The 23,554-nt window shown below is 38.5% G+C and overlaps 3 protein-coding genes across 16 annotated transcripts in view; all 3 read right to left on the reverse strand.

Annotated features, from left to right (window-relative positions):
* LOC309511318 (NACHT, LRR and PYD domains-containing protein 3-like) overlaps positions 1-23,554 on the reverse strand; it is a 249,257-nt gene that overhangs the window by 138,043 nt on the left and 87,660 nt on the right. The gene's annotated exons all lie outside the window — the stretch shown is intronic.
* The window catches only part of LOC309511419 (uncharacterized protein), a 120,630-nt gene that overhangs the window by 95,547 nt on the left and 1,529 nt on the right, over positions 1-23,554 (reverse strand). Inside the window, exons 3-4 of the mRNA XM_082186671.1 lie at positions 20,302-20,592; positions 19,959-20,162 (exon numbers count right to left, since the gene is read on the reverse strand). Of these exons, the coding sequence (XP_082042797.1) occupies positions 19,959-20,162; positions 20,302-20,592 (495 nt within the window). The remainder of the gene's footprint in view (positions 1-19,958; positions 20,163-20,301; positions 20,593-23,554) is intronic.
* On the reverse strand, positions 14,533-16,562 carry LOC309511403 (uncharacterized protein). 2 transcript variants are annotated; one of them, XM_082186635.1, is made up of 4 exons: positions 16,422-16,562; positions 15,972-16,313; positions 15,227-15,253; positions 14,533-15,085 (listed from the first exon to the last, which is right to left on the reverse strand). In XM_082186635.1, exons 1-4 carry the CDS (start codon positions 16,483-16,485, stop codon positions 14,913-14,915), a joined length of 606 nt encoding a protein of 201 aa, XP_082042761.1. In that variant the 5' UTR covers positions 16,486-16,562; the 3' UTR covers positions 14,533-14,912. The 2 variants fall into 2 exon arrangements, with proteins under 2 accessions (XP_082042761.1, XP_082042762.1); XM_082186636.1 differs by having other exon boundaries at positions 15,972-16,304; positions 16,422-16,545.

A 23,554-nucleotide genomic window follows, 5' to 3' on the forward strand; every position in this document is an offset into this window, starting at 1 on the left:
AAACTGCAGAATGATAGTATCCCCAGCATTCCATCTTCCAGGGAGGCACAGGCTCATTAAGGCTGGTGTTGAATGTGTCCTTTAGCACTGCGTCGCTGATGTTGAGCCCCTCCGCTACAAACACAAACTGGTGAGCAAACTCCTTCACACGGGATTGAGAGACACTTGATGGAGAGATCTGTTGAGCGGAGGGGCAGGGAGATGGGAAAAGGAAGATGCCCATTATTCTGTTGAATCCTCTAATGGCTGGTTCACTCTGTCACGGATTGGTAAAATAGTGAAGTGAGGATTCATGTGCAGGAAACTCAGGATCTTTATTAAACAAAACAAAACTACAAACCAAAACTCCCTGTGGGGGAAAACAGACAGGCATATGGCATCAAACAAGAAACACAAGGGAACATAGACAACGAACCAGCACAGGACTGCAAACACAGGGAGACTAAAGCCTTGTTTTATACTTCTCGCCTGGCTCCGCAGCACGAGTCTCCGCAGACTGCGCGCGCACCTCCCCCAAATGGACGAGGTTGTTTATACTTGACGAGCTCGTCGTTGTACTATTCTTTGAAACGATAGGGGGCGACTCAAGTAATTGTCCTCTAAACCATCAGGAATCAGCGGTGAGAAGAAGAAAGCTATACACACGTGACAATGTTTATTTTAGTACAACACCACCAATACCACACTACAAAAAACAATCGTGGTAAAACCCAGTAAACCCTGAGATTATTACTCATGACAATAATAACAAAATATATGGATATGAGAATGTGTATACAACATAACTAAATTAACGATCTCTTTCTAATTTCACTAAACATTTCATTAAGTTTCGTGAACATATTTATTAAACATGGACCTTATGTTGATTAAAAATGCTTTTTATGCTATTGTATGCTCATTTTTTTTAAATGTAAGCAACTAATTTAGACGTGCAAACCTGGGTGTACAAAAGGTGATGTGGTCTGGCCTTATTAGTGTGAAAAGTGACACCTTTTTTGTGCCACCAGTTCTTTAAACTTGGGCATAAAAGGTGTGAGGGCCAGGCGGAGGCACTGATGTAAGTGTTCATTACTGAGGGTGCTTCTGTATTTGTTTTTCACCATATTCATGGTTGAAAAGGCAGACTCACAACAGTATGTTGAGGGAAACATGGTGAGAATTTGAAGGGCCATCTTCTGCAAGGAAGGAACACCTGCTGCAGGGACCATCTTAGTCCAGAAGGTGGTAGGGTCACAGAGAGACTCCTGCAGTGCAAGGTTTTCCTGAAGCTCAATTAGCTCTGATTGAAGAGAAGCAGCACTAGCCCATGGGCAGATTTTCAGGGCTTCAGTTGAAAATTCTGCAATGTTTTTGACAAGGAATGGATTTTCCATGCATAGTAAGACTTGTTTTCCCACAGGGAAATCTCCAAAGCGAGTTTGGAAATTTTCAATCAGCTTATCCAGGAATTCAGCATGATTGTGATGATGATGTTTTCCTGCTGTTTGATTCAAAAGCTTTGGGAAGTGAAGCAGGTCCTGCTGTAAGTCACACTTGAACAGCTCCAGTTTCTTCTGAAAGGCACAGACAGCTGATGTTAGGTTACACACTGTGTTATTTTTGCCCTGGAGCTTCATGTTCAGATTATTGAGATGGGAGGTGATGTCAGATAGAAATGCAACAATTTCCATTTTTTCTTCATTCTGCATGAATTCCACAAATTGTTTTGCTTTTGAACTCTTCTGATCCAACAGAAAGGTTTCCAAATCTTTCCGTAATGTCCAAAAGCGCTCCAGTACCTTGCCTTTACTAAGCCACCGGACATTGTTGTGGAGTAGCAAATCATCAAATTCTGCATTCACCTCTGTTAGGAATGAGCGCAACAAGCGATGCTGCAGAGCAGATGATGCCCTCAAAAAGTTCACAAGTCTCATTACTGTTGTCATGACCTCTGCATACTTTTCTCCAAGACTGGCACACAAAACCATCTGATGGATTATGCAATGATATGCAATGAGGTCAGGGTGATGAGCTCTCAAGCGTGCCACTAATCCCCTCCATCTAATGGAGCTCCATCAGTAGCAATGGAAATAACATGCTTCAGATCCATCTCTCTGTCTCTAAACATCTGCATCAGTGCTTCATAAATATCATCCCCTCTTGTGTGTCCATGGAGGGCTGTGAGGCCTAACACATCTTCACAGAATTCTCCCTTCTCTTCATCAAAAAATCTGACAAACACCAGAAGTTGTGCGTTGTCTGTGTTGTCTGTGTATTCATCCAAAGCCACTGAAATGCATTTAGCCTTTTTTATTGCAGACTTCATTTGGTCAAGCAAATCATCAGCAAGGACTTCAGTTCGCTTTACAGCAGTGGAGTCAGACAAAGATATTTGGTTTATTTTTTGTATTATGTCATCTTTTTGAGTTCCCTCAAACAGGGCAATTGCTATTTCATTCATGCAAGGCAAGGCAAGGCAAGGCAAGGCAAGGCAAGGCAAGTTTATTTATATAGCACATTTCATACACAATGGCAATTCAAAGTGCTTTACATAGAAGAAATTAAAATAATAAAAGAAATAAGAATAATTAAAACAGTTTAGAAAAATAAAATAAAATACAGTACAGTACAAACAGTCGGACGAACAGTGGCACAGTGCTCATTCATTAAATGCATAGCTAAACAGATGTGTTTTGAGTCTGGATTTGAAAGTGACTACTGTAGGAGCACGTCTGATCTCCTCTGGAAGCTGGTTCCAGCTGTGGCTGGCATAATAGCTAAAAGCAGACTCACCATGCTTAGAGTGAACCCTTGGTATTTCTAGCTGATATGATCCTAGTGATCTGAGTGATCTGTTGGGTTTATATTCAGTGAGCATATCTGCAATATATTGAGGTCCTAGGCCATTGAATGATTTATATATCAGTAATGATACTTTAAAATCAATCCTAAATCTAACTGGGAGCCAGTGTAAAGACCTGAGGACTGGTGTGATGTGTTCATATTTTCTGGTTCTGCTCAGAATCCTGGCAGCAGCGTTCTGTATGAGCTGCAACTGTCTTATGGTCTTTTTGGGAAGGCCAGTGAGGAGTCCATTACAATAATCCACCCTGCTGGTGATGAAAGCATGCACAAGTTTCTCTAAGTCTTGTCTGGAAACAAAGCATCTTATTCTTGCTATATTTTTCAGATGATAGTATGCTGATTTAGTTATAGCTTTGACATGACTACTGAAACTAAGGTCTGACTCTAGTGTCACACCAAGATTCCTGACTTGATGTTTAGTTGTTTGACCCCTAGAGTGAAGGTATGCGTTCACCTTGAGAACTTCATCTTTGTTTCCAAACGCAATGACTTCAGTTTTGTCTTTGTTTAACTGAAGAAAGTTTTGACACATCCAACTGTTGACTTCATCAATGCATTGACACAGGGAGTCAATGGGGCTGTAATCGTTAGGCGATAGGGCTAAGTAGAGCTGTGTGTCGTCTGCATAGCTGTGGTAAGCAATTTGGTTCTTTCTCATTATTTGGCTCATTGGGAGCATATACAGGTTGAACAGGAGTGGCGCAAGAATTGAGCCTTGAGGAACTCCGCATGTCATGGATGTCCACTCTGACTTATGGTCTCCTATACTCACATAATAACCTCTCCCATCTAAGTATGACCTGAACCATTTTAGGACTATCCCAGAAATCCCCACCCAGTTTTCCAGCCTGTCAAGAAGTATGTTATGATCGACAGTGTCAAATGCAGCACTGAGGTCGAGTAGTACCAGCACTGATAATTTGCCAAAATCAGAATTTAAGCGAATATCGTTTATTATCTTTATGAGCGCTGTCTCTGTGCTGTGGTGCGGTCGGAAACCAGATTGAAAATTGTCAAAGGATCCATTCAAGCTCAAGAATTTGTTCAGCTGATTGGAGACAACTTTTTCAATGATCTTGCCTATGAAAGGAAGATTTGAGATCGGTCTATAGTTGCTTAATATGGTCTTATCCAGATTGCTCTTTTTCAGGAGGGGCTTGACAACTGCAGTTTTCAGGGAGTTCGGAAAACTCCCAGAGAGAAGTGAGGCATTTACCACTTCTAGAAGATCTGCTTCTAAACTGTTTAACACACTTTTAAAAAATTATGTGGGAAGTGTGTCAAGAGCGCAGGTTGATGTTTTAAGGTGCTGTACGGTTTCTTCCAAAATTTTGCCATCAAAAAGGCTGAGTGTCTCTCAGAATCTTCACTGACTTTCCTTGAGTCAGATGAACAAAACACTGTACCAGCCAGTAGAAATGGCTGATACCCATAAGTAACAGTGGTGGAATTATCACCGTCACCAAACATGTGAACCAAAGCTGCACTTTTGGGACGCAGCGACTTTTTGTTGTGTGTGTACGCCTCTGGATGGTGCTGTGTGAACCCAGACACCTCGGCGTTTCAGACTTCCACAACAGGTACAGGGCAGCAAGAGTAGCCTAATTATCTCCAACATGGTTGATGACGGAAAAAATGGCAGAAAGAAATGTTGTTGATGTGCGTGAAGACTAATCGCGCAAGTGGAGTATCTCTGTCAACCCATGAATCATGAGGAGTCACGAACCAATGAACAAGTGTCTGTGGGTTTACCTGATCTCTGATCAGTTTTATACATTTGTAGACGTTTTAATTAGACATTAGCCTGTTTAGCTGAGCCATTCATAGAACAAACTAAATAAACCCTGACAGTTGATAAAAGAACATTAGACACATGATAATCTTATTAGTTGATTATATAATTGCATTTGAAAGATTTTACTTTCAATAAAAAATTTGCAATTCATTTGTAAAAGGTGTTTTTATGCATGTTTGGCCCGGGTTTTTGTTGCATTTACACTGTTCTGACCACTAGGGGTCAGCGTGGAGACGGTGGCCCTGTCCCAAATGGCACACTTCATATGCACTTTCGGTCTTGTGGACTTAAAGTACAATGGATGCCGCGTGTGCGTGTCTGAAACGCAAAGGGGGAGGTGTCGCTGTAATTTATAGTAATATTTTCAGATTTACTAAGAAGTCTAGTTTCAAATATAATTATTTTGAAGTGTTGGTGCTTAATATAGCAATATATAGTGTAAATGATAAATCATGTTTAACATTTGTGTTTGCTACTGGGGCACCATAAAGACTTTATCAAAGAATTTGCTGATTTTCTATCAGAGTTACTGGCTGCAGATAAAGTACTACTTGTTGGTGATTTGAATATGTATACATGTGGATAATGAAAAAGATGCATTGGGATTGGCATTTAAAGACATTCTTAACTCTAGACAACACATGTCAGGACCTACTCATTGTCGTAATCATACTCTAGATCTAATATTATCACACGGAATAAATGTTGATGCCATTGAAATTCTGCAGCAGAACGATGACATCTCAGATCATTATCTAGTCTTGTGTAAACTTCATTTAGTCAAGGCTGCAAAGCCAACTCTGTGTTACAAATATGTTAGACCTATCACTTCTGCCACTAAAGATTGCTTTATTAATAATCTTCCTGATCAGTTTCATCATCTCAGCATCCCAGATAGCTCTTAGAAGAACTAGAGGTATTTCACATTTCATGGAAGTTGAGCTTGATTGCATACAGAGAGGCTTTAAAAGCTGCTAGATCTGCTTATTTTTCAACCCTATTAGAAGAAAATAAACATAATCCTAGGTTTTTATTTGAAACAGTGGCTAAACTAACGAAAAAGAAAGCTTCAAACACAGAAGTTTCCAAGCAGCACAGCAGTAATGACTTTATGAACTTCTTCACATAAGATTGATAATATCAGGGAGAAAATTATAACTATGCAACCGTCTACTACAGTATCGCATCAGGCAGTGCATTATAGTCTCCCTGAGGAAAAATTTGATTCATTCATTGCTATAGGAGAGGAAGAATTTACTAAACTCGTTAAATCATCTAAATCGACAACATGTATGTTAGACCCTATTCCGACTAAGCTACTGAAAGAGATGCTCCCAGAGGTCACAGATCCTTTTCTTAATATCATTAATTCGTCTTTGTCTCTAGGACACGTACCAAAAAACTTTAAGCTGGCTATGATTAAACCGCTTGTTAAAAAACTGCAACTTGATCCTACAGAATTAGTCAATTACAGGCCGATCTTGAATCTGCCTTTTCTGTCAAAGATACTAGAAAAGGCAGTATCTTCACAACTGTGTTCCTTTCTAGAAAGAAATGATATCTGCGAGGATTTTCAGTCCGGATTTAGACCGTACCATAGTACTGAGACGGCTCTCGTTAGAGTCACAAATGATTTGCTCTTATCATCCGATCGTGGTTGTATCTGTCTTTTAGTGTTACTCGATCTTAGTGCTGCATTTGACACTATTGACCACAACATTCTTTTAAATAGACTCGAAAATTATGTTGGCATTAGTGGAATTGCACTAGCATGGTTTAAATCATACTTATCTGACCGTTATCAGTTTGTAGCAGTAAATGAAGAGATGTCTTATCAATCTCAAGTTAAGTACGGTGTAAGCTCGCGCTTGATCGGCCCAAAGTCCGGCATCCGACCAGCGCGGAAGGTCTTTACATGTTACTGTCTTTTTCTCATGGCAAAGTATTTTTGGATTAAATGCAATTGAAATGATGAAAAACATATGAAAAATGTATTTTCTCGTTATTTCATCTGACTCCATAAATGAAAAGGTTTTAATGATATGTGTGCATCATTAAATGTGAGTGAATGTTTGACTATTCTTTTAACTCTTTAATTAAAATAATGTCAATTAGAATAATCAAATGTAACTATTTATTATGTCAGGTAAATGTATCATGCCAATTTCATAATCAATTCTAAGATAATCAATACAAAACATCAAATGCTCTGGAATAAAGAGAAGAGATGCGAACCCGACATTAAAATACATAATGCTAAGAGTTTTTGGTCACTCTTACCATCATGGGCCAACTTGAGTTACAAAAAGGCCCAGAGCCCTTTGCTGCATTCAATTATATAGACAGAACCTCTTTCACATGGAAACATCTGCTAACAATGGAAATTTGCATTCAGAGGTTACACCTTTTGGGGGGTAGGAGACCATTTGCCAGGAGACCTTCCTTTGTGTGCCAGTTATCTCTAAACTCTTAAAACCTTATTACCTTTTGTTTTACTTATTTGGAAATGAGACATTTGTACCAGTCGCACTGAGACAATTTCAAATGATACCAAACATGTACAATACTTGATTATCATTCACAATAAACTATATATTTTATTGGGTGAATTCAGGTGATCTGAGCATGAGAGAGAGAGGGTAAGGGATGAGGGAATTAGGTTGATCCGGAGGTGAGACTTTCACAAGGGGGAGTTCAAATGTTAATTTCCAGAGAGGTCCTTTGTCCTCTCAGGGCCTCAAGTAGACTGCCTGGTATTTATCTAATTTATCAAGTCTTACAATGGTGTACCACAAGTAGGGTTGGGTACCGAAACCCGGTTCCAATAGGGAACCGGTTCCGACGTAAACGGTAGTAACGAGACCAAATAAGAACGAAACTTTCGGTGCCTGACGTTTTTTACCGCCCCCTATAAAACATCTCGCGGTACGAATGATCCAATAATAAAACATCTCCAGTTAACCAGCAGAGCGTTCATTTAGTTCGTTTGTTAAATAAGAGATCTAGCGCTGAAATGTGTTTTTTTTTAAATCAAGTGATCAAAGTGCTCGTTGCCGCTGCGATCAGTGGCGCGGATACAGTGTTTTCTCTTGTGGCTCGCGCACACCGCACTGCACTCGGACGCGCGCTTCAATCAAAGACTGTAAAAAATAGGCTTCAATACGTTGCGGAGATCGATCTATTTATGAGGCGCTGTCTATGATTATGTGCGCGGAGAGTTTGTGTGTGTGTGCTCACGTCTCAGGTACATTGTGTCTGTCGCTCGTAAAGGTGTTGAATAAATGATAGGTTTCAGATCAATGCAGAGACACTTAAACCACAAAGTGTTTCCGCTTCCGTCAGAGGAATACAAAACAATGAATAGTATATTATCAGATTAACTATTTATTGCATCAAACCTCTATGAGCTGTAATGAAAATCCTTATGAGTACAGTACCAGTCAAAAGTTTGGAAACACTACTATTTTTAATGCTTTTGCAAGAAGTCTCTTATGCTCATCAAGCCTGCAGTTAAAAAAAAAAAAAAAAACAGTAATATTATTACAATTTAAAATAATGGTTCTCTTTTTTAATATACTTTAAAATGTAATTTATTTTTGTGATGCAAAGCTGAATTTTCATCAGCAAGTACTCCAGTCTTTGGTGTCTTATGATCCTTCAGAAATCATTCTAATATGATGATTTGATACTCAGTTATTATCAATGATGGAAACAGTTGTGCTGTTTAATATTTTTTTTTGGAATACTTTTTTCAGGATTCATTGATGAGTAAAACGTTAACAGCATTTATTCATAAAAACAGCATTTATTCAAAATAAAAACATTTCTAACAATATAAATCGTTACCATCACCTTTTATCAATTTAACGCATTCTTGTTGAATTAAAGTACTAATTTCTTTAAAAAAAAATAGTTATTGTTCCCAAACTTTTGAACGGTAGTGTATATTGTTACAAAAGATTTCTATTCTAAATAAATACAGTTCTTTTTAACTTTTTATTCATCAAATAATCCTGAAAAAAGTATCTCAGGTTATAAAAAAAAATATTAAGCAGCACAACTGTTTCCAACATTGATCATAAATCAGCATATTAGAATGATTTCTGAAGGATCACAAGACACCAAAGACTGGAGTACTTGCTGATGAAAATTCAGCTTTGCATCACAAAAATAAATTACATTTTAAAGTATATTAAAAAAGAGAACCATTATTTTAAATTGTAATAATATTTCATAATTTTACTGTTTGTTTTTTTTTGTTTTTTGTTTTTACTGCAGGCTTGATGAGCATAAGAGACTTCTTTCAAAAGCATTAAAAATAGTAGTGTTTCCAAACTTTTGACTGGTACTGTATGTGCGCGGAGAGTTTGTGTGTGTGTGTGCTCGCGTCTCAGATGAGTATGTGCGCGGAGAGTTCCGCGCGTCTCGTGTGTGTAGAGTTTGCGTGTGTGTGCGTGAGCGACTTTAGATGTGACGTTGTGCATTTCATATGTATTAGTTTGAGCATTCAGCAGTATACATGTATGCTTTGCTTCCCGTGACATGGCCAAGAATCTGGTTGACAAACTCTGCAGCCTGCTAGCATCAGGTGGCTTTGAGCTAAGACAGTGGGCTAGCAATGACCCTTCAGTTATCAGCCATCTGCCAGAGGATATTCAATCTCAGAGCAGCATCCTCTGGCTCCGTGACGGTCACCAAGAAGCTCAGGAATCAACACTTGGCCTGCATTGGAATTGTCAATCCGACACCCTCTCATACAAACGACGCAAACCTGACTGTCAAGTGCCCACAATGCGAAGCATCTACCAGATTCTTGCTCGCCAGTATGATCCACTTGGTTACATTGTACCATTCACCACTCGAGCTAAGGTGTTAGTACAGAGGTTGTGGGACAAAAAGAGGGAGTGGGATGACCCACGGCTACCAGAGGACCTAATAGACTCTTGGAAACACTGGGAGAGCGAGTTAGAAGGCCTGCAGCATATCACTTTGCCTAGATGTTATTGCAGCATGCAACTAGACTGTCCCACTAGTAATAGGCAGCTTCACATCTTTTGCGATGCCTCAGAGAAAGCTTACGGATCTGTGGCTTACTTAAGAACAGAGAACCCTCAAGGTATAGTGGAGGTGGCCTTTGTAACAGCTAGATCCCGTGTTGCTCCCAAGAAACAGCAGAGCATCCCTCGTCTTGAGCTGTGTGCAGCACTCACAGGAGCGCAGCTTGCTAAAGTCCTGAAAACAGAGCTAACATTACCACTCAATAGTGTCACTCTGTGGTCCGACTCCACTACAGTATTGACCTGGCTTTTATCAGATTCCTGTCGCTTTAAGGTTTTTGTGGGGACTAGAGTGACAGAGATACAGGACTTAACTGAATCTGACACCTGGCGTTATGTACAGTCAGGTGACAACCCTGCAGATGCTATAACGAGAGGAAAGTCTCCCTCTGATCTCCATAGAGACAGCATATGGAACCAAGGTCCAGCATTCCTCAGACAACCCCCAGGAAGCTGGCCAGAGATGCCACCATTAGCTCACACAAACCAAGACAGTGAGCTAAAAAAGTCTAGCTTCTGTGGACTGTTAACCTCTGCTCTGCCACTGCCAGATCCTCAGCAATTTCACACATTCAGAGACTACCTAAAGGCCCTTATACAACCATCTAATGAGAGCTCTCCCCCTATTTTAACTGCAGAGGATTATAAAGAAGCTGAGCTCAATGTACTCCGTCAGATCCAAGCAGACTCATTTGCTGAAGAGGTGTCCCATTTACAATCTGGTAAACCTCTGCCAAGTAGCAGTCGACTGCTGTGCTTAGCCCCTGATCTAGATTCCGATACACATCTTGTACGTGTTGGCGGTCGTCTTCGACAGATCAGTGAACTAGAAGAAGATACCATTCATCCAATTGTCCTTGACCCACATCACCCACTCACCAAGCTGATCATCAAAGATTATGATGATCGTTTGCATCACCCTGGACCAGAGAAGGTATTTGCGGAGCTCAGGAGGAAATACTGGGTATTAAAAGGACGAGCAGCAGTCAGACATCATCAACGCCAATGCACTGAATGTCAAAAAGGGCGGGCCAAACCGCATCCCCCAAGAATGGCTGACCTCCCACCAGCAAGGTTGAGAATTCACCAGCCAGTTTTCTATTCAACTGGGATAGATTGCATCGGCCCTTATCTCATAAAGGTGGGACGCAGAAATGAGAAACGTTGGGGGATCATTTTCAAGTGTATGACCATCCGTGCAGTGCATATTGATCTCCTCGCAAGTCTGGACAGTGATTCATTCCTGATGGCCCTTCGTCGCTTCATTGCTCGGCGAGGGAAACCTTATGAAATCCTTTCAGATCAAGGAACGAATTTCAAAGGTGGGGAAAAAGAACTTCGTAATGCCATTGCAGCTCTTCAACCTGAGCTCCAGGCTCAACTTGCAGGCCAGCAGATTAGGTTCACATTCAATCCACCCAGTGCACCACATTTTGGTGGATGCTGGGAGCGGGAAATTCGATCTTTAAAAACAGCCCTGCAAGTGGTCCTCGGAGCACAGACAGTCACTGAAGAAGTATTGCGGACTGTTCTCATTGAGATAGAGGGTCTACTGAACGCCAAACCAATTGGCTATACATCTTCAGATATTGCTGACCCAGATCCCGTTACACCCAACATCCTTTTGATGGGGCGGCGAGATGCCTCACTTCCACAAGTGACATACCAGGATTCTGAACTCCTGAGCAGACGGAGATGGAGGCATAGTCAGCTGCTGGCTGATCACTTTTGGAGGCAATTCATCCGTAATTACCTACCTAGCCTTCAAACCAGACAGAAATGGATGTCAGAGAAGGACAATCTACGGGTAGGTGAAACCGTCATGATTGTGGACCAGCAGCTACCTCGCGCACTGTGGCCTGTAGGAAGGATAACACAGGTTTATCCAGGAAAGGATAACCGAGTCAGATCAGCTGAGATCAAAGTAAAGGACAAAACTTACCTAAGACCAGTGACCAAAATCATCAGCCTACCCCCTCTGCCTGATTAACACACCAATAACTCACCACTTAGTAAGGCCCTTTTAATTGTTCAAATTCACGTTGTGAATTTGGGGGCGGCTGTAAAAAAGGCCACTCTTTGGAAATGGACTCTCCCAACTCCCCCGCCTCTGTTCGTGATTTGGACTGTTCTAAAACTTGTTGAAAACAGAGTTGAAAACAAGATTCTATCGAGAGAAGATGTATAGATGTGCTTGTTTATTATAAATAACAGTTAAATCCGGCAGAAATGTTGTCATCTCGAGATTTGAGGATTGTGTGTGTGCGTGCAACCAACTGTAAGTAGCCTACATTTGTATATTTTATTGCATCATACGTTGAGGATCGCGGTCGCGGCATTCCGCCTGAGTGTTTGCATTGTTTGTCATGTTTGCACTGTGTATTGTCACTCGAATGGCACGTGATCCTCCCGCGTTGTTTATCTGTAAAGTGTTTTATATATCTGCGTGTTGGGTGGATTTAGACTGGGTCTTGGGGAACATGTACGGGCATGTTTATCTGGCGAGTTAGATGCACTCGCTATTAGTACTACGTGCATTAGGCATACTTAATGTGATAACACAATCATTTCTATAGAGAATATGTATGTATATTATTATTATTATTATTATTATTATATTGCTTGATTTCTCTAATGCCCTTTAACCTTGCTGATTATACTTATACCAGTATTCTAGTACTGTTTATGGATCCTTGATTTATACTAATAGGTTTATTTATATTTTGTATATTGTTTTATGTTTACAGAACCACATACATGACATTTACATGACAATAAATCATCTTCAAGTACCCCCTGGTGTGAGACGTAATGTTCTAACCGGACATCCTGTAGCCATTCAATACTCCGAACCAAAAGATTGAGCAGCAAGTTTTACAGTGTGACTACTTAGTAGGCTATATGTATGCAAGGGTTTCATATGTGCGTGAATGAAGTTTGAAAAATATAAATATAAAAATATATATAAGTCTCACAAAATATAATGGACACAAAGTGTCCCTGCTTGATATACAACCACTGATGAGCATAATCGGTAAAAAAAAAAAAAAAAAAAAAAAACCTACGAATGCGGATTAGAACCCAAAACCTCTGACACGGTTGAGTAAAGTTCAAGTTCAGCTGCCAGTGTTCCTCTTCGGGTAAGTCTAGTATTTTAATGCCAACTGCAAATCTTGCATATCAAGTATGAAGTATATCAATATCAAGTGTATGAGGCTATACTGTGTGTGTTAAATATTTCTGCTCAGTGTCAGATATTTCTCTGTTTTGTAAAAGTCATAATATGAGAAAACAAAATTTTGATCTTAACTCAAGTGTTTTCGGCTAAATCAGTAGCCTTTTAAACGGCCCAATTTTTCATTTAATCAGAAATCAGAAAATCTTTTTCAGAAAATCTCACACGCACACACACACTCACACACACACAGGTATTATTTTTTGATAAAGTGTGTCTGGTTTAGTTTTCTTAAGTACCGTTTCAAGAACCGTTTGAATACCGAGTAGGTACTGGTATCGGATAAAACCCAACCAATACCCAACCCTAACCACAAGTCTCAGTACTAGGACCGTTGCTGTTCAATCTATACATGCTACCATTAGGAGATATCATTAGGAAACATGGCATTAGTTTTCACTGTTATGCTGATGATACTCAGCTCATATTTCTTCACACCCTGATGAAACTTACCAATTCACAAAACTAACGGAATGCATAGCTGATGAAAAAATGGATGACTAGTAATTATCTACTACTAAATTCTGAAAAAAACAGAGATTCTAATTATTGGACAAAAAACGTACTCGCGTAATAACCTAGAATACTGTCTAACACTTGAAGTCTTTGTCGTCGGTTAGGAACCTGGGTGTGCTCTTTGATACCAATCTTTCATTTGAAAGTCACGTGTCTAGTATCTGTAAAACCGCATTTTTCCATCTTAAAAATATATCTAAATTACGCCATATGCTCTCATTGACAAATGCAAAACAATTAGTTCATGCGTTCATGACATCAAGGCTAGATTATTGTAATGCTCTACTGGGTGGTTGCCCTGCACGCTTAATAAACAAACTACAGCTGGTCCAAAACGCAGCAGCTCGAGTTCTTACCAGAACCAGAAATAATAACACTAATATTAGTCTCTCTGTTTATCCCAAGGTTTACCGCAGTCTGCCGGATCCAGGCTGTATCCAGATCTGATGAAGGACCATCACCTGGACACGACGACAACGCAGTCCTGAAGTGTCAACTAGTCTCTCCCCTATGATGGACCTGCGACTGGACCCATCCATGACGCATCCATGAAGTGCCAGCCTCATCAGCCCTGTGAAGGCCTCATCGACATGACTAATCTGGCTTCTGACCTGTAATGCTGCCTGGATCATAATCATACACTGTTCGCTCGTTGGTCAGAGGAGAACTGGCCCCTGACTGAGCCTGGGTTCTCCCAAGGTTTTTTTCTCCATTCTGTCACTGATGGAGTTTTGGTTCCTTGCCACTGTTGCCTTGGCTTTAGGCTTGCTTAGTTGGGGACAATATTCAACAATATTACTGATCTGCCTTACTTAAGGTGGACGATGATGCAATTTTCTTCTAGAAACAAACTTTGTAGTATTATTTTCATGTTATCTCTGTGAATCTGCTTTGATACAATCTGTATTGTAAAAAGCGCTATATAAATAAAGGTGACTTGACTATTCACTTAACCTCCGCATCACCCAATACCATGCCCCCCTCGCCACAGTAATAATCAGGTATTCTGTCATAAAATGCTATAAACACATCATTTTTTTAGTTTTACTGCTGTTTAATTGATCAGATTCTTAACAAACACATTTAACATTGAAGACATTTTTATTTAATCAAGATTTATATGCCACAGAAGAGATTTACATTTGTAAACGTCAGTTGCATAAAACATGCATTTCTAGCTTCTTCAGTAACAGTGCTTTTATATTTAACTGAATATTACTGACAAGCATAAATTAACTGCATAAGCCTGAATAATCAACACAGCTATATATTAATGACTGTTTAAGTTTCACTGGTGCTGTAAAAAGACAACATTAACCACAACATCTCAGTTTTATCGGAAGTGAAAGTAGATCAGACCAACAGGAAAAGCATCTGAGACACGATTTTCTGTGGTAACATACTGCAATGCAAAGCGCAGGGATATATCAAGTTAGATTTTAAAATAAGGCAGAAATATATGTCATTTATCTGATTTGTGGCTCATCATAGATGCACGTTTTGCTGCTTTCCATCCTTTCTGGTGTCCACGATGGTAAATGATTCCTCCTGCGATGACTGTAGTCAGAAAAAACACAAACACAGCCAGTCCAACACCAGCGAACATCAACACACGCTCCGTCGGGGTCACTCCATCTACAGAGACAGAAGAATTTACTCATATATGTATAACCAGAAAGTGTTAACTGGAAACTAGATTTAGTGCTGAATTAGATTTAGACTCGTTAAAACAAGAAAAAATTAATAAAGAAACAAGATAAACATCCAACATGTTACCTGTGATTTCAACTTCTTGTTTTGAATCTGTTAAAAAACGATCTGTTAATATTTGATCAGTTTATCAAACACACAAACAAAAAAACTGTTTTAGTTGTTAGTAGCTATAGTGAGAAAGCTTTAAGATGAGCTTTTGTAGTTTTTATGCATTTAGGCCTATATAATAAAAAAAAATATTGCATAATGGCATTTCAGGCCTTGTCCACATTAGTACGTTTTATTTTTTTCTGTCTGTTTTGGTCTTCCATCCACACTGAGACAGCGGTTTTGTCCTGCGATAAAAAGGTTTTTGTTTTTTTTGCAACGCCTGTTTTGCAGATTTGTGCTGTTGTGAGGGGTTGTGCTATTCAGGGGGTTGAATAATTTTGAGACTGCAAAAGTCATTAAAAGTTGCATTTTCAGTTGATTTGGGGGAAACCACTTGAAACATTTGTTGTTTTTTATCTTTTTTTATTTTTATCTTTATTTTATTGTTTTTTTTTAATCTATTTTTTTTAATTTTGTTTGATTTGTTCACTGCAAACAGCTGAGAGAATGTAAATTTTGCCAATAAATCTGATTTGCAATGGGGTTGAATAATAATTATTACAACTGTGTATATCAAGCATATAAAAGCATTTTTCCCACACATGCTATATTTTACTGAGAAGAAAAAACGTACAAATCTCATCTTGGGTGGCTCATACCCATTCCCTCTACAATGGCAACTTTGTGGAGATATGATGGGAAAACTGAATTCTGTTACCTTCAATCTCCAGTCTGATGGGTTCGTCGAAGAACATCTCTGGAGCGTCAGACTTTGTTCCACAGAAATAAAACCCCAAATCTGACTCTGTTATTCCAGTAATAACTAGAGAGACTCTGGTGATCGAACTGTCTTCTGTCATTTTCAGACGAGTCTGGTTCTGAATGTAGTTGGTCAGGAGATGTCTTCTTGTTTTGTCTTTCTTAACAGAAAACAAAAGATCTACTTGTTTAGTATTGAAGTGATACCAGGCGACTTCATATCTGTTTCTCATGCTGCAGTTCAGAATGATGTTTTCTCCAATCCGAACTCTCACATCAGAAGATCCTCCTGCTGACAAATCTGGAGAGACATTGATAAACACACACATCCTTTTAGACTATGTTAATAGCTATTGTATTTGAGATTGATATGTTAATTTCATTAATGCTTGAAATATAATATATTTACCACTGGATGTGATTTGCATAATCCAACAAGAAAATACAGAGAAGAAAAAAATGACTTTCTCCATTGTGTCTGTCGCTCGTAAAGGTGTCGATCAAGCAATAGGTTTCAGATCAATGCAGAGACACTTAAACCACACAGTGTTTCCACTTCCGTCAGAGGAATACAAAACAATGAATAGTATATTATCAGATTAACTATTTATTGCATCAAACCTCTATGAGCTGTAATGAAAATCATTATGATTTCCCAATGTAGTTTTTAGTGGATGTGGTCTATATTAACTTGCATAGACAAGTGGTCTACAAAACTTGGCTAAGTGTGAGTAGATTTGTGAGTCCATGATCAAAAATACTAGTTTTTTATTGTTTTATTTATTCTTCATAATGTTAGCTCTATGAACAGCGTCAGAGTCATGCTAATGATTAATTAATCATTTTCACCACATTACATAAAACGGTCTTTACAAAAATGTACCAATACAAATAGTGTCTCTTCTGTTTACTAGTCATAACATGAGAGAATAGTGTATAACTTTACACAAATCACAGTTCATTCATCAATCTCATGTTAACACATAACATAAAGTGTTCTGGTTCAACTTTCATAACAGTGCACATGTTTTCTGTTGTTGTTTTTTTAACTGAAGGAGGAAGTCATTTTTTTCTAAAGTAATGTATAAGACAGGAAGCTTACGCTGCAATTCTGAACAAGTCACAGTCATTTCAGATTTCAACACCATCAGTGATGAAAGGAAAGATTCTCAAAGCGTTTAAAGCAGATAAAGTCATTTATTAAGATGTTTAAAGGTACCGTATGTAGGATTGTGGCCAAAACTGGTACTGCAATCACTTTAAAAATACTGTAGAGCCGTGTATCACCTCCCCCTCCCCCCTGACTCGAGGTTGCCAGATAAGCTGCAGGATTCAGCAGAAACGTATGCTGCTTTCAATGAGCTTCCAATGGCAAGTGACGACGAGACGTACACAGTAAGTTTTTTTCTGTTAATTGTGTTTATGCTTCATGAGAGATATTTTGATGAGTCATTATTTATTTAAAAAATGTACTAATTGTCATTAGTTAAATATAATCGTAAAGATTTATGCTTGTATGTGACAGTATAATCATAAAGATGTATGCTCGTATGTGACAGACAGAACGGTAGCTGTTAGTCTAATCTTTTGTTACGTTATGTATCTGTCATTAATGTAAGTACAAGCCTATGTCACTATGTGTAACCAATATCAAAGATACAACTATACATTTAGCTGGACAAAGTCAATATCACCAATGGCTGTCACAGGGTTGTTTTCAGTCCCATCAGAATATATTGTTAGAGTAACTACATTACATTAGCAATGGTCATATAGGTCAACTTGCAGCATGTGTAACTTAGAAGAACGAATGACGAATAATTTTTTTCTGAGGTAAAGTTAGGCTGCTGTCTCAATTAAGTTACGTTTCAAATTGCCATAAGTTAATGGGTGTGCTAATGTTGTTTTCCTCAGCGTCTCAGCATAAGTACAGAGAAACGGGCTCCTATAATGCATTGCTAATGTTAGCATACGTCCATGTGAGCTGTTACGTTACTTTGCACGAGCATGCATAACTTTGTTCGACTGTCATGAATAACGTTATATGAAATGTCCATTGACATCAAGTACAAGTTATCCAAGCATAGATGAATCTTACCTGTCCAGGAGAAAATTAGCAACGTTGGCGTCTGTTTTAAAATTCTTCTCCGTTTTCAGCCGTCTCCATCTGTCAAAAGCATCTCCAATACAAATTCTGGTTTTATTTCGGACTTTGTCACGAAGAATTTCTGAATTGTAACGAGGTCTTTTGGATTTATTAACGTTAGACATTTTTATCCGACTAGAGTTAGGGTAGGTTAGAGCAAAGCTGGCAACCCGGATCCCGAAACACTACTGACTTCGTGATTGGTAGATGGTGGAGGGAGGCGCTTCAGGCCAAAACACAAAATGACAACATCAACATCAGTTGAGGGCTGCAAGTCCACTTTTTAAATGACAATATCCTAGCCATACTACTGTTGTCAGTGATATAAGTATTTGAAATGAACATGATTTCTTAATGTCTAGTGACATATTAGGGCAATTTTATGATTAATTGAAATATATTTCTTACATACGGTACCTTTAAATATATAATGGGATGACATACTATATAGAAAAAAATAATTTTCCCTCTTATACCCTGTACAAAGCAATATTAAACATGAGTGAAATACGACTGAAAGGGAAACAAAAAGACCATATTTTCCCAACAGTCACTGATTAATGCATCATGTGCATCTTTTTAAAGGGATCGCGGTTGAGGATGGCTGCAGATACACATATGCTTGATTTCCAATATTCCTTCAATGCAGTCACAAACAGCTCAAAAAAAAAAAAAAAATTTGCTGAAATGTTGAAGACGACTTCTAACATTTGCACGTCTGATAATCAAAAACTACGATATTACCAGATTCCATATTAAAATACATAATTAAAACCAATAAAAATCTCATTGTATCAAAAGTGGTTATGACATTTATAAAGCAACTGTTTCCTGTTTTTGAAACAAAAAAAATTGTATAGTGTATCTCAATACATATTGTTTTAATACAGATTTAAGGATAGTACCGTAAAAATTACCCATATTAAGCCATCAAAGCCATCAAAGACAAAATGGGAATAGAAACATGACAGATACACAGACTCAACTTTGTATAGCCTCTTCTTTTCATTGGCACATATTTAAACACAATTGTGCATGTGTATTTTATGCAACTTTTGTTTTGTTATATTTTAAATTTATAAAAAAACAAAAACAATTCCATTAATTTCAACAAATTTACCATTGATGCATCCAACATGTTTTCACCCTCAAAAATTCGATTCATTTCGGAGAAGAAGAAGAAATGGACCAATTGCAAGAGGTTCCTCGCACCATCTGTGCTCGGGGCAGGCCCTAATTATTGTAGATGATGCATATGGCACAACTCTAGCTGCAGACATATGTGGACAGAATCACCAAAAAGTAACAAGAGACGTCACTAGGTGTTCTGTGTCTCCTGTGCAGTTTAATCATGTTCAGTTTAAACCGTCATAGGTTCCCCACTGGGTCCTCTCGATCCTGCTGTTGCACCGGCACATGAGTTCTGCGCCAACATTTATGTATGATTACAGTAACAACAACAATCAAGGGCACAGAAGCCAGAATCCACAGCCAATTCCAGTTCTCTACAGTTGGAAGGAGGGAAGAGAACACAATTTTTAAATATATATTTTTTTTTTTAACTCACTGCTTAAAGATTTTGTAAAGCTCTTAATGTCTCCTGTTTTACTTACTAGGTTGTTCAGTGACATTAGTTTTATGATCTGTGTCCAGTTTTCCCTTTGATTTTGAACTAGATTCTGTTCAGGACATTGAAAGGTTTGTCACACAATTTAGTAATAATCTCAAATCATGATGAATAAAGCTCAAAGCGTCCCCTTTATAAATAATATTTCTCCTCATCCACTGATCTTCTCTCACCTGTGACTGTGACTGTGATCAAGATTTCTCCTTCAGAGTCCAGAACTCTGTATGTTCCAGTGTCATTGTGTGTGAACTCTTTAATGATCAGGTTTTCCCCGTGGATCTCCTTCCACCCTTCACTAGAGTTTTTCTCCACTTTATCAGCATTGGCCAACTGAAATGTTAAATTCAGCTCCTCACCTGTTTTCACAGAGATCTCATCTGAGGAGGAACAAAGACATCAATCATTATTTTAATGGTGTCAATCAATCAAGGCCATAAACACATATTTAGTATCAGGGGAGCAAATGTAATTATTCATAAAAGCACATGTTGATGGTTTGATTAGTTTTTACTTTACCAAGAATTTGAAGTTGATATTTCTCCTCTTTTAGCCCAGGATCTCCTGGTGTATTAGTGTAATGGACTCTCAGAATGTATTTCCCAGCGTCACTCAGTGTCAGATCCTTGATGACAATGTCACATGATCCATTTTTACACACTCGGCCAGTACAGTTTTCCTGGGGCGTCCAATCATAGATTACTCCAGACTCTCTGAATAACTCAATCTGCAAAATCTGATTGGCCTCAAATTTACATGATAGAGTGATGTTTTCTCCCCTTATTCCTGTCACATCTTTAGTGTTGTTTCCTACAAATATAGACAGTAAATATTCATTCAATACAAAGTATCAATACTGAAAAATATATGTGGTGTTTCTGTCTATTTTCTGTAATCAAGCTCATCATAAACAATTCTAGTAGCCTAGAATTCCTTTAGTCTACTAGATTTTCTTTTGCTCAAGACATTTCTTCACACATTCAAGTGGATTCAACAACTGTGAACTGATGATGGAGTTTCTCCAATATTTAGCATCAGAAATGCTTGTAAAGTTGCCGCTCTCTCCTTTCTGTTCAATTTAGTTTTGTTTTCATGGACTTTCAGTTTGTTTTCATCTGCCACACATGTTCCTTTGTTTAGATTCCCTCCACCCTTTAGTTTCTATGGTGACTGTGATTAGTTAGTTTGATTCAGCTGTGTTCATCTCGTTATCATCAATATATTTTATATTGTCTTAAATGGATATATGAGAATATATGATCATGTAATATAGGCTAATAAAAAAAGTTAGTTAGTAAATGGACTTGAACTTCCAAAAACCTGTAGACTAGTGCATTCCAAGTGAAGCATTCCCATGACTGGAAAGAAAGTGAGGCTTCGTTTCTCTGAAAACAATATGCTCTCTGTGTACTCAATACGTGCTTTGAAGCTTCAGGGCCATATCATACATGGTGCAATGCAGCACCAGGCGTGACGCAAGTGTGTTTGCTAGTTTCAGCCCGACGCAGTTTTCATTTTTATGTCCTGCACCACATTGTTTAAATGGCAAATGCATTTGCACCCATTTGTGCGCCCATGGGCTGCTGGTCTGAGAATCAGTGTTCTGGCCCATTGTTGGACCGTTGCTATTTTGAGGAATTGAAATAGACTGAGCCGTTGACCAACTGAAACCTGGGGTCTCATTTATAAAACTGTGCGTAGGAACCTTACTAAAAGTGTACGTGCGCCTGAAAGCCAAAAATGGCGTACGCAAAAAAATATTCAGACTTATAAAACCGTTCGTACGCCAGAACCTGCGCAGAATTCACTTTATAAATCCCAGTCAGCGGAAGATTGTGCGCACATGCGTCTCCACCCCGAAATAACCATATGGAGCTTACAACGCCTAGTTTTACTATGCATACCCTCATCTGCATATCATTTGCATATGATTATTCATCCACGTGATGACGTTTAAGGGTACAAGACACATTACATTAATAAAAATCAAGTAGTTGCCTATCCTTGCCTTGTTTTTGAATACATAAATCAAATCAAATACATTTCAGAGAAAGTTTTTGTCAATCTTTTCCACTGGCTGAATTGTATTTTTAATTGATTTATATTTTTAAAGGGGTGGTAAAACACGATTTCACTTTTCTAACTTTAGTTAGTGTGTAATGTTGCTGTTTGAGCATAAACAACATCTGCAAAGTTACAACGTTCAAAGTTTAAAGCAAAGGGAGATATTTGCTTTTAGAGAAATCAGTTTCTAAGAACTACAGAAACAGCTGATAGGGACTACACAACATTCCTGTGGGCTTGCTGACATCACTAAGCCCAATATTTACATAAACCCCTCCTCTGGGAACACAATACAAAACGGGGCGAGGCCATTTTATGTTGCTTTGGAAAAGAGTTGTTGTGGTAGTAGCGAATCACATCACACTGGGCCAGCTAACCAATCTGAGCCCATTGCGTATTTTTGAGGGCGGGGCTTCATAGAACCAGGAAATCATCCGACCGTTTTTACAAGGAGGGACAGAGCAGTGTAGAATAATGGTTAAATATGTGAAAAATAATGCAAATTTTTAAAAACGAAGCATGAACACATGTTACAGTGCACCCCACAAACACAATCAAGCCTTCGAAAAAAGGTGTTTTACCACCCCTTTAATGGAAACAGATAGGCCTTGGGTATTATTTGCATGAAACTATTTTCTCAGACAATCTGGTATTATCATGATAAGCAATTATCTCTGTGGTTAAAACATTACAGCACGCCACAGGAAAAATGTTCAAAAACATTGCATCCACAACAAATATTTCTATAGATTGAATATAAAAAATGTTGTAACTTCTCAGTAATGATTTAATGTTTAAGTGTTTAACATTAGTTTGAATGGCATATTTAATCTAAATATTTACATCAGAAGTAAAACATAGTTTAAATCATTATTTTATTTATTTAAACTGTTATTTGCGTCAGTTTCACTAAACGGCCCAAACGCGCTGGCTGGCGTGAACATTTAAGAAGGGATGGATATTTGCTTCAAGTGACAGGCTTGGTGAGTGAAATTATATTTGTATTCTCTTCCTGTATATGTATACACTCAAAGATAATTTAGAAGTTTTTCATTTTAAATAGTTATTGCTATTTGGGCCAGTTGGTGTCGCCAAAACACATACTCTTCTAAAAGAGTGCGTACGCACAGTCAAGAGCATCCTTACGGTGTGCACTTATTTACGCCAAGTTTATTTTTTATAAATCCCGATATGTGCGTGGAAAAATGCGTACGCATATTTCTATGCCCATTTTGTGCGTACGCAATGTTTATACATCAGGCCCTTGGTCTAAAGTCAATGGTGCAACTTTTTTTTTTTGTTATTTAAACAAATAGTTATTTAAACAAAACTACCCCTATAGGTAGGTCCACAACGCGCATACACTCTGCTTAATAAACACATAGGGGTGCGAAGCAGCACACAGACATGCCAAATATTAAAAATTAAAGGATTAAAATGTAAAAGATTAATATTTTGTACATAAATATATGGTGGAATTCGACTTGTCCCGTAGATGGTCTGAGCTTTAACCTCACACACACACACACACACACACAGCTTTAACCTTGCGCAAGAGCAGATCTGTTTCCTCGCTATAGAAGTGTTAATTCTTTCCACTTGCAAATTTCTCCATGTAATGAATCCGCCATGGTGTGAGCGCAGCTGGCATTATAAAGGAAATGGGAGATGAGACTCTGATTGGTTTATTGCACGTTACGCCAAAACC

This window comes from Leuciscus leuciscus (assembly GCF_965113295.1).
Source record: "Leuciscus leuciscus genome assembly, chromosome: 12".
In the NCBI taxonomy this organism is placed as follows: Eukaryota; Metazoa; Chordata; class Actinopteri; order Cypriniformes; family Leuciscidae; genus Leuciscus; species Leuciscus leuciscus.

Bases quoted from the DNA above. Each gene is read 5' to 3' on its own strand.
- LOC309511403 (XM_082186635.1), bottom strand. From the start codon at position 16,485: ATGGAGAAAGTCATTTTTTTCTTCTCTGTATTTTCTTGTTGGATTATG. The intron at 16,314-16,421 runs GTAAATATATTA...ATGTCTCTCCAG, and splicing joins TATGCAAATCACATCCAGTG to ATTTGTCAGCAGGAGGATCT. The intron at 15,254-15,971 runs GTAACAGAATTC...GTTTTTTAACAG, and splicing joins CATCAGACTGGAGATTGAAG to ATTCAAAACAAGAAGTTGAA.